Consider the following 12002-nt stretch of genomic DNA (forward strand, 5'->3'; position numbering starts at 1 on the left):
TTGTGATCAGACTCAAGTTAAATATTTTTGGCAAGGACACCTCATAGGTGACATTGTATACTTCTCTTTGCTCATAATGTCAATCTGTCTTATAACTGGAGAGGGCAGTTTGATTACTTGGTTATGGTATTGCCTGCTGCCAAATCTCTCCATTGTAAAGATACATTTCCCCTGGTGTAATTTTTAATATGTGGGATGACATGTGGGGGGAGGGGCAGAGGGAGAGAGAGATAATCCTCAAACAGACTCCCCATTGAGCCTTGGAGTCCCAGGTGTGGCTTGATCCCAAGACCCTGAGATCATGACCTGAGCCCAAATCAAGAATCAGATGCTCTTGATTTTGGTTGGTCGAAGTCACCTGAGTACCTCTATGTAATGTTTTAGTATCTCTTGATACTTGTCATAATCAGTAATACTTTGGTAATGCAAAATAAAGATTTTCTAAATCCTATATATTTTCCTACATTTATTAGCTGGTACTCTTGTAAAGAAGGGTTTGCTCCCAACCCCTCACATCTCCTATCCCTTTTTTTTTTTTTTTAAAGTATTACCTGTGGACTTATGGATTTAAAAAAGATTTCAATAGGTTACAATCCATTAGGATAATTCATTTTGATACTCAGAATTACCAAATTTGGCTCGTAAAAGTCCCTTTAAGCAGGCTGTTATGTCCTTTTGAAATGCCTGCATCGATCTTGGAGTACCTTCTCACTTTCTGATACAACAAGATTCCAGACTGTTCCCACCTCAGAGCTGAGACAGTGGAGATTGGTATTTATAAGGCAAGATCTATCTAGATGCTAAGTGTACATACTGATACTGAGATGTCACTATTTTTTTTAAAAGTTTGTATTTATTTATTGTCAGAGAGAGAGCACAAGCAGGGGTAGCAATAGGCAGAGGGAGAAGTGGGCAAGGAGCCCGGTGTAGGACTCAATCCCAGGACCCTGGGGTCATGAACTGAGCCAAAGGCAGAGGCTTACCAACGAACCATCCAGGTGTCCCTGAAATGTTACTATTTTTAAGACATTTTAGTGCACAGACGTAGGAAACATTTTTAATTTTTTTTTCAAATTATGAGTTCATACTTACATCCAATTTAAATCTAAAAAGAATATTTCTTTTCCCCATTCCACATTTAAGGCTCCCTTCTTTCATGTGAGAACCCTGGTGTTTGGCAACATTAAAATATTTACTCATTTGCTCTACCCTGTGATATACAAGAAATAGTTTTAAAATTATCAATACCACTCTCAACAATATATAGATGAAAATTTTAAATTCATTTTCAAGTTTTTTGTGCTCTTAGGATAGATCACATTGAGAGTTTACAATGAGAAAACTGTGTTAAAAATACTTGAATTAATTCTTCTTGGTGTACGGCTATGTTATTAAGCAGTAAAGTTCATTTATTTTTGTTTGCTTTCCATATTAATTTTTCCCACTTTAATTTTTAATTCATAATTCATTTATAAGGATTGAAAGTTAAAACTCTATAAAAAGTTATACTCATCTCATCCTCTATATCTCTTCTATCTTATATAGATAAATATTTCACTAGCTTGTGATTTAGCCTTCATGTTTTGTTTTGTTTTTTCAAAAACATGCACAGTGGCATGGGAATCTAAAAACGGCCAGAAGCACCAAGAAAAAGATGGTCTGAGAAAGGTCTCTTCCTGTTTCCTTGATAATTTCTTTGTCACAGATATACAGGGTTATACAGGGTTAAATATATTTTAATAAATCATGAACAAATCCATCACATTTTTTCAACTTCACAATAAAAGATGGACATCAGCAGGGCCCACCTGGAGTACTAACGGTTGCTCTGACAGATTCAGAGTCATGTCTGCTTAAATAATAAAGCTGACTCTTAATGTGAACGAGAAGTTAGAAGGCATCAGTAACTCTTCTTATTTTTTAACACACTGAGTTCTAGAATACAGCCAGTGGTGGTTGGGAATCCCTGTGTTCCCTAAAGATGACTGACCTGAAGTTTGGGAGCACCAGAGGCTATGCCTCAGTTGTGAACATCTTCCATGGAAATAACTAAGTTGAAACATCCCTGGAGAGGAAACTTCTTGGAGGGCCAAGGACTTCAAGCAGCCTGATTGTTGCCATTTGTGCCCCGTTCTTTTTACTGAAGGCTACAGGAGCCAGATGGGCTTAAGGGAAACTGAGCACTAGCCTCTGTTCCCCTCCTTGGGATTAAAGAGAAACATCATGTCTTCTGAGGCCATTACTCTAAAACCTTTAAAGGGGAAGCAGCATTTTTTCTTCCACCCGAGGGTCCTGAAGGGGAATAAAACCAAGAACATACACACCAAGTCCATAATACCTTATGAGCACCAGTGCCAAAGGCCTTTCTGCAAAGATGGGAAGTCTGAATGAGTGGCCACCATCTTTCACTAGATGCAGCAGCTAATCAGCCTGAATATCACATTAAACTGATAATGATCAGGGAAATCTGAAATGACTAGGTATAGTAAAGATAACCTAGTACGCAAACCGATGCCCCATTTACACTGCCTGTTTGTTTGGAGAGAACAATTCATCTGGCTTGTACTTTTTTTTTTTTAAGACTTTATTTATTTGAGAGAGAGAACACCTGAGAAGTGGGAAGGGGCAGAGGGAAACAGAGAAGCAGGCTTCCAGACATGGGGCTCCATCCCAGGACCCCAGGATCATAAACTGAGCTGAAGGTAGATGCCTAACTGACTGAGCCATCCAGGCACCGCCGGCTTGTATGTTCTTATCCTTTGATGTTTTTTAACATAGAATCTTATTTCTAAATTTTTTATTTCTAATTTTTATTTCTTGCTCTTCTCATCAAGAAGATATGCCAAAGAAAAATGCAACTACTCTCAGTTTTAGTTGTTCATCTTCTCTTTGGATGGAATTAGTTTCTCCGAAGTTTTGGTATGCAGAAATAATTCTACTGCTTAAAAGAACATGAAAATTAAGAAAATATTAAATCACTAGAGCACGCTGAAATTTTAAGTACTAAGATAACAATGGGCATTCCCTCATCCTGGCCATCTCAGCTGGTTAAAATCCCCACTGATTATTTTCAACACTCACTGCACTCACTGCACTGGGTTCCTTTGTCTCTTGGTGGCCCTGCTGGTTCCCTTCCGTGTTCCTACCAGAGGGGATTCTTTAATCTGGGTTTGCTGTAGTCTTGTCTCTGTGAGTCTGTACTACTGCGCAGTTTATTTGGGTGGAGGAAGAAAGCAGCTCTCGACCTGCATAAGAACAATGTTCTGAACACACAGATACAACTTCAGAGCCCTGTGTGACTGACAGACACACCTAAATACATACACATCGAAGGCCTTTACTGGTAGCCAAAGTAGATTTCCAAAATACGGGTTTTTTTTTCCCCATTTTTCATTTAAATTGAATTAGCCAACATATAGTAGTACATCATTAGTTTCAATGTAATTAGTAATGTTCAATAATTTATCATTATATGAAATATGGTTTTAATGACCAAATTTGGTTTTGCCAGGGATGATTAAATCTCAAATATTGCTTCTATGGCTTCCTTATAAAATAGATGTTAACTTAAAATTCAATTCAACAAAATGCTACAAAAATTCAGTTCAACAAATATTAAGTGTCTGGTGTACCATCCATACTCAGAGATGTTCCCTGAATATTTTCCTTTCCAGTTGTGGGGAAAGAGCCCTAACAAACACACAGCCCAGGGCTGAAGCCCTATAGGAGGTGCTGGGTGCATGATGGTGTGGAAGAAAAGCTGGGTAAGAATGTGTCTTGAAAGCCACAGGAACTGCAGTGTTTAAAGGAAGAAATGGAAGTCACCTGTGCTATCAAGAGTTCAGATAAGGCTTGAAAAGGTCACTGGTAACATTGTTAAGAGTCCTAAAACGGTGGGGGTGGGAAGTGGAGGCTAGTTTCCTAGTGAAAGATGAGGAAACAAGGTAACAACAGACAACTCTCTCGATAAATTGGGCAGTTAACCAGAGGAGGGTGAGCTGGCAGGTTAGGTAGGATTAACAGAGGCTCGTTTCCTCTTTGAGAGAGGGGGGGCAAGTTTAAGTGGATGAAATGAGCCCCAGGAAAGAAGTTTAGATAATCCATAGCGTGAGGTCCACGAGAATGAGAAGGTGGGAGAGTCAGGCTTACATGAGCTCTTCCGCTGATCAGGAGGGAAGGGGAAAAGGTAAGTGTGTAGGCAGTTATGTTCCTAGATATGAAAGTAGGAAGTTTTTATCTGGAGCTTTTTTCTTTTTGGGATGGGGAAGGGGAGAAGTCCATGGCATAGTCTTTGCTAAGAGAGAAGGATGAAGACGTAAGTTTTGATGAAACAGAATCTGGAGAAGCCAGCCACCATGGGGAATGGGAGAGATCCAACTAGAGAGCCAAAAAAGAATTTATGACGGTATCAGCTGGAAGGGTTGACTTTCTTTCCCCTATAGTGTCCAACACTATGAGTATGTAGGAAGAAATTCTGTGGTCTGGCACTGGGAATATTGGAATGGATGATTCTGGGATCCAGCAGGGTCGGGGATATGACAAAGGAGCAGGGGATTCCAGAGGAGTGTGGGTGAGGAGTTTAAGGTACAGAGAAGCAGGTTATTGGATGGGTAGGGAGCATCTCCAGATAATGGCAGGTTGGGAGGCAGAGGCCTAGAGCCAAATACCAGCTACAAACCAGGGTTGGGCACTGGGCAGCTAACTACGTGGTTGGAAATTGATTTTGAGAATGTTAACTTTAGGTACTTGCTTTTGTACACATGAATCTCTAGTGTTTCCCTGTTCCACCTAGTACTTTCTTCTTTGGGATCCTATTCCCTGCTGCCTATCACTGCCCAAGAAACAATTTTTTCTATTAATATTTTAGGTGACTGACAAGGTGGTATGAGGTTAATGAGAACAAGAAAATCCATTTTAGAAAGAGAAAATGCCTTCCACTATCTCTTCACCTCCCCTCCTAATCTCTTCTGCTTCCTTCAAACCTCTTTATTTCTGTATGGATAGAAGAAGCTACCCATATATCAGGAGACGGAAATATTTCTCTGTTTCTTATATAACCAGGCATGTGCTGAGGCATCAAATTTGTATCAGTTCCCTGAGCATAATAAAACCAGGAAGACCGGAAACTGCCAGATATGCTCCCATTCACTGGGGACCCCGCCAGACACCATTTTAAAAGATGGAAAATATGGACAGTCACTAATACTTCCTGTTGTCACCCCAACAACCTTGAATTGAAAGTGGCTTGCATTTTGATCACCCTGGTAGCCTAGTGTTCCAATTTATAAAATTTGGGGTCTCCTTAAAATTAAGAGAATTATGCTACCACATCGAAGTTTTTAAAAATGACATTAAGACAGAAGTATTTCCCATAGTCTAAAAATTCCTTATGCTGCTTCTCCATTGATCATTCCAACAGTTACAATTCCACTTTGGGGAAACTTAAAAATGTTTAATCCCTTTCATTTCTTTTTGTAACCTTCAAATTCTTTCCATAATGTTTTCTTTTTCTTTCCTTTTTTCCTCTCTGCCTCCCTTCCTTAATTAGAAGTGAGCTGAGGTATCACATGTTTTGCCTTAGAGCTGAGTCTGCACAACGTGATGGTTTCTGTTTTCACCTTTTCTTTCAGCTACACAAGGGCTGCCAAGGATGTGGCCTTTCTTCATGCCTTGGCTGCTTCTCCCTGCCAGGTGCTTTTCCTGGCCAACTAGCTGCTGAAATGCTTCCTTTGGAGAAAGGCAAATAGAATCAGAAAGCAGGGCACTTGGACACTGTTTTCCCCTCTAACACTCCCCTTCCTCTCTCCAGCCCTTCATTCAAACATTAGTTGAGTGCCTCCTTGCACCTGGCTGGAGAGAGGCACAAATGGGGCACAAGGCATGCACAAATGAAAAAAACAGTTCTTGTCCCCAAGGCACTGCTGCCCTCTGTGACCTTACGCAAGTGAAGCTCTCCTATAGAGTCCCATGGTGAAATAGAAGGAAATGGAACCGATGATTTCTTAAGAGTCCTTTCTGCTTTCCTAGCTCTGATGTTGAGTAGCTTTAGTGGACTGTCTCCTGCTTACTACTGTGCTGTGGACAATTCCTCTTCATACCTTAAATGTGCTTGCTCTTCTATCAATTGTTATCATATCAATCAGTATCATTGATCAATCAATATCATATCAATATGAAGGTGTTTAAGTAGTAAAGCCAAAAAATTTTGGTGCCATTATAATATGGAATACTGCATATTTACTAAGAATTATGTTTACAAAAACTTTTAAAGATATAGAAAATTGTGCGAACTATGTCAGGTGAAAAAACAGACACAGGCAGGGAAGGAAGCCTTAAACACTAGGAATTAAGTAATTTGTTAACACCCAGATTTTAAAAGTGGTTATCTTTGAATAGTGGGATTATAAATGTTTAAATTTTCCTACTTTGATTTTTCTATTATTTAAAATGAAGACTGAAACTATTTTTTAAAATAATAAAATGAACAAAGTTACTTTTAAATAGTGAAGTGATTGCTTTTGCAGCATAAAATTCAGTAGATATGCTAAAGCCAGATGTGAATAATTTTTAAGATATGCTTTGCCTTGAATTTTCCAAATCTGTCCTTAACATTGACTTTTTCCTGGATTCCAAGCTTATGTCATTGGTCAAATTCTGGTACTGAGGAGTTATAATTTTCCAGTTCTCACTTTAGAAAAAAGGGCAGTGAGAAGGAAGGAAGGATCTGTACAATTTCTTCACCTGTCAAAAATGCAGGGTTTTATTTAGGGTCTTGGATTTATTAAGAAAGGTGAAAGTAGGTCACCAAGAGGTTATTTCAGGAAAAGGCTCTGCAGAGAGCGTAACTGCTGACCATGGATGATTTCACCACTTGAAACAGGTGCTAGGATATGTTTGCTCAAGCATGATTTCAGATATCAGATCACAAACTCAGGATGGTCACAAAGGCCAATTGGTAGAAATAAAACACCCATAAAACTCCCTCCATGGTAAGGAAGTGAAAATCCTTAAAAAAAAAAAAAAAAAAAGTCTGGTGAGTGCTTGGTACGAGTATAGCCTAACTACTTTCCACAATAGGAGCAGAGAAAAATGCAGAAATGGCCAGTAGCTAAGAAAGCCTAGAACTCACTCTGGTGAGCTCTAAGAGAAGGCATCTGACCTTCTTAGCTAGTTACTTATAAGTCAATAAATTTACAATAGGTCATTTCGTATTACAATAGGTCATACAACTTGTCATTCAGAATTTTAGAGGCTACAAAAAAACACTGCACGGTTTCCCAGGCTCTTGGGCCTCCAGAAGGTATGGAAAGACTTTACATGTGTCAGTCACATGGAAAGAGGGAAAAAATCTATTGTCTCTCAGCTCATTTGGCTCATGGAACTAACATGACGTTTTCTTAAAGAGTATGCTACTCAAAGTGTGGTCCTCCCACCAACAGCACTGGCATCCCCTGGGAGGTTGTTAGAAATATAGAATCTGAAATAAGTCAGACAGAGAAAGACAAATACCATATGAACTCACCTACATGTGGTATCTAAAAAACAAAACAAACAAAAATAAATAAAAACAAAAAACCAAAAAACGACGATGAAAAAGAAGCTCACAGATTCAGAGAGGAGATTGATGGTTGCTGGGTGGGGTAGTGGGGAATGGGTGAAGGTGTTCAAAAGGTACAAACTTCTAGCTGTAAAATACATAAGCCCTGGGCATGTAAGGTACAGCATGGTGACTACAGCTAACAATACCGCATTGCATATTTGAAAGTTGCTAAGAGAGTAAATCTTAGAAATCCTTATGACAAGAAAAAAAGAAAAGAAAAAATGTCTGCAACTTGTATGGTAACAAATGTTAACTAGACTTATTGTGGTGATCATTTCACAATAAATACAATTATCAAATTGTATTCATTATCAAAAATCAGGTATATTATGTTATACACCTGAAACCAATATAAAGTTATATGTCGATTATACCTCAGTTAAAAAAAAAAAAAAAGAGAGAGAAATGAGCTCACCCAGGCCCACCAAGAGGAAACTGCATTTTAGCAAGATCCCCATGTGATTTATATGTGTACTAAAGTTTAAAGAGCACTGTATTATAGGTATGAAACATATAAACTACATTTTTTACATGTAAACTACATTTTAAGCTCTTTTGGATTTTTCTTCCTTGTACTTGTTTTCAAATGTATTGCAAATAAAATTTTTTACTGTGGCAAAAGATTCATCCTCCTGCTAAAATCTGTGTGTGTGTGTTTCTCTCAGCTAAGGTACTCAGAAGCAACTTGACATTTGTAATTTCCTTTTCAAACCTAGCTTACAAAGACAAACATTTTCAGCTGTCCCAGTTTTCTGAATTAATTATTTATTGCATCTTCTAATTCTAGGCAAATTTTATGTTTGAAAAGATACTATTTACCGCAGACTGCTAGAATCTTTTGCTCCCTACCTTTTCCACTTTCTGGGAAAATTATTTTTTCTTCCATACTCATTCTTTGAAAGTCATCAGGAGAAATTCTAATTTTGTATTTTTTTTTTTCAACTAGGCTCCAAGCCCAGCATGGAGCCCAAAGCAGGGTTTGAAGTCACAACCCTGAGATCAAGACCTGAGCTAAAGATCAAAAGTTGGATGCTCAGTCAACTGAGACACCCAGGAGCCCCTAACTTCGTATTTTTCTAAGGAGGTGTTATCATTGTTCACATGCGGGATGGTGATCTGGCTTCTAGTTTGAAAATGTGCTGGTAGTGGGTAAATATCTAAGAAGCTACCTATGAGAATGTGACCTATGCAGCAGGAGCTCAGGGGGCACAGACCCCATCACCCCATGCAGGGCTATCCCCGACTTGAGAAAGTTTCTCTTCATAAATGAACGAACAGTTTCTAGTCCACCAACTACGTCACAGACTTAACAGTTATCAGGCAAACGTGCACATCGATTTACCCTTGGCCTAGAAGAGAAGAGGTCAGAGAACTTTGAGGGAAAACTTATGGGTAAATTTGAAATAATGTTTAAAGTGCCCTTCCGATCTGCATTACTGTAAAAAAAAGGTGGAATTTTCCTATAAACATTTGGATTAAGCAAAAGCAAGAGGCAGAGGGAATCTAAGGTGGAATCGCCGTGGGGTCTTCTTTGGAAGTTCAGTCTCACCTGATTGTCGAATCCGTTGAAGAGTTTGCTGGACCAGAACCTCCGATCTTGGGACAATGATGATAAAGTCCACTTTGCTGAAGTGGCCCAGGTCCAGGCTCTGGCTGCCACTGTCTGCGATAGCACACACCTGGGATAAGAGTTTTCTGGCAACCGTTAGCTGTGGTTGGTAAATTTGGAAGGTCTCATTATCTAAATCTAAAATAAAAAAGTCATAAGAACAAGATTAATTCACTTCTGTGGACGGCCACTGTGAATCTATGCGGGGGACACACAACACACATACACAGTAAAGCTCTATACCGAGCATTCTAGTCACACTCTCTATTGAGTTTTAATAGATTTGCTTATTTTCTCTGAAAACTTGACTGAAGGGATGTGTTCAAGAGTGGATGTGGTAATTTTATAAAAACATGTTCTTTTAAAATCGACTGATCATCTCACAGATCACTCTTCAGCACCCGTCCCCCACCCAGAAATGTCAGGACAGACTACACTCTCACGGTGGGAGTGGGGACTCATCTCTGGAAAGGGGAAGCAAGAGTTTCCAGTTTTCTTTAGGACTATCAGCACAGGTCAGGTGCTCAAGCCCAGACCGACCGAATTCAGGGAAGGAGGTGATGCTGTAACTGTAATAATGCTGAATTCCTTTGAACTTTTTCTGGACAGCACCACAGTAAACATTTCCTCTCCAGCAAGGCAGTTGCAACATGATTTGTAATTCTTCTCCCAGGGACTGTATAACACAGGTCACAGAGACACCCCCTCACCTTCCTTCCCACTTGACTTGCCAGTGCTTATGAACTGTCAGTGGTAGGTCGTTGTGGCCAGCTCCAACGCTGACTCCTATACTATCTGAAGTGACCTGACTCGTGACAGGGCCAGCTGGCACTCGAGAGGTGATGCATTACAAGAACATTGCCCAGACACTCTAAACATGCCAGTGGCTTTTTATTATAACTTACAACCAAGCAATCAATCTCATACGTGCACACACACACACACACACACACACACACAAAATTAACTAGGCAGGATTAGAGGAATCCTTGAGCAGGCAACATTTCATAATTTTTGTGAGGCTGCTTTTTATCAAGAACACAGGTGAAAGTTTGACTGGAATGCACAAGGCCATGATTAACTTGCATTAATTAATGTTTTCTAAAATCAAATTGCATGGGGTGCCTGGGTGGCTCAGTCAGTGAAGCATCTGCCTTTGGCTCAGGTCATGATCCCAGGGTCCTGGGATCGAGTCCCAAGCCCCACATTGGGCTCCTTCCTTGGTGGGAAGCCTGCCTCTCTCTCTCTCTCCCTCTGCCTGCCACTCTGCCTGCCTGCACTCTCTTTCTCCCTCCCTCTCTCTTTGTCAAATAAATAAATAAAAATCTTTAAAAATCAAATCAAATCAAATTGCAATGTGGCCAAGGTAAAGACAGTGGTCACAGTACCCTAGCCACAGGGAACCCTGACAGTTAGTGGAGATTTATACAGGTGGCTATGAGAACCCACTAGAAAAGACCAAAACTACAAGTTTTAATAGCAGAATAGTTTTTGACCCACAAAGATTACCAATGAAAATAAATCTGTCTTTTGATAGGCTCTTATTTCTTCCATGTCATCATAGGTTAGATAGGTGGGGACTAACCAAGATGATAGCGTACCTTTGGAGAATTTAATGTAGCAAATTTTGAACTTCAAGGAACCATTAACATATCTTTAAGCATTGCTTCTTAAACAGGGAATCAAGGATATGAATGTGGACATCTGTAAGTACTCTGAGAATTTAAAATTCTAACTTTGTCAATAATTCAGACATAATATGAACATATTTTAGATTATCCAGGTGACTGCTTTATCATCAAATAAAGTGGAAATAAACAAATTTTATTGTGGGGGCTCCTGGGTGGCTTAGTTGGTTAAGTGTGTGACTCTTGATCTCAGCTCAGGTCTTGAACTCAGGGTGGTGAGTTCTAGCCCAGTGCTGAGCGCCACACTGGGCATTGAGCCTACTTAAAAAAAGAAATACTGCATGCATTTGAATTTGTTTTTATGACTGATACTGAGCTAATGCCAAGCCATGCTACTTCTATTGCTGAGGCAATCCTAATATATAAATGACACATTCCTATTAAGGGAAGGCCAGAAGGCTGTCAGCAGCAGCTTTATGGATCTGTTTCATGTCTACCCTTTGTCCTATTCTATTTTTTTTTCTTTTTGGTCCTCTCCTATGTTGTCCTTATCATGTGGGGGGATTGGGAGGAAGTCTGAAAATAAAGGAATCAAATCTAATGATGAAACTCCTCAGTCCTGCTCCTACCATCCCCCCGTTTTATTTTTATTTATTTATTTTAAAGAGAGTGAGGGAGAGGCAGAGGGAGAAGAAGAAGCAGGCTGCCTGCTGAGTGGGGAGCCTGACATGGGGCTTGATCCCAGGACCCTGGGATCATGACCTGAATGAGATGAAGGCAGAAACTTAAATGACTGAGCCTCCTAGGTGCCCCCATCCTCTCCCTTTAAAAAATATTTATTTATTTTAGTGAGAGTGTACAGGAGGAGGGGGTGTGCAGGGAGGGGCAGAAGTAGAGGGAGAGAGAGAAAATCTCAAGCAGACTCCCTTCTGATCAGGAGCCTGATGAAGGGTACGAGCTCAGGACCCTGAGATCATGACCTGAACTGAAATCAAGAGTTGGATGCTTAACTGACTGAGGTGCATATCCCACTATCCATTTTTGTACCCTGGAAGCTTGTTGGGGAGAGGCTGTGTTGGTATTGCTGTGCTATCTGCCAGGAATGCCTTGCTATCCCTGAGATGATGTGTGTTTTACATGTCAGAGAGTCAATGAAGGGTGTGCC

General features: G+C 40.0%; 1 protein-coding gene across 10 annotated transcripts in view; it reads right to left on the reverse strand.

Annotated features, from left to right (window-relative positions):
- The window catches only part of GREB1L (GREB1 like retinoic acid receptor coactivator), a 268506-nt gene that overhangs the window by 55194 nt on the left and 201310 nt on the right, over positions 1-12002 (reverse strand). For all 10 annotated transcript variants that reach the window (XM_032311193.1, XM_032311192.1, XM_032311189.1 and 7 more), the window contains one exon: positions 9150-9347. In XM_032311193.1, coding sequence (XP_032167084.1) covers positions 9150-9347 — 198 coding nt within the window. The remainder of the gene's footprint in view (positions 1-9149; positions 9348-12002) is intronic.

This window comes from Mustela erminea, chromosome 13, assembly GCF_009829155.1.
Source record: "Mustela erminea isolate mMusErm1 chromosome 13, mMusErm1.Pri, whole genome shotgun sequence".
Taxonomy (NCBI): domain Eukaryota; kingdom Metazoa; phylum Chordata; class Mammalia; order Carnivora; family Mustelidae; genus Mustela; species Mustela erminea.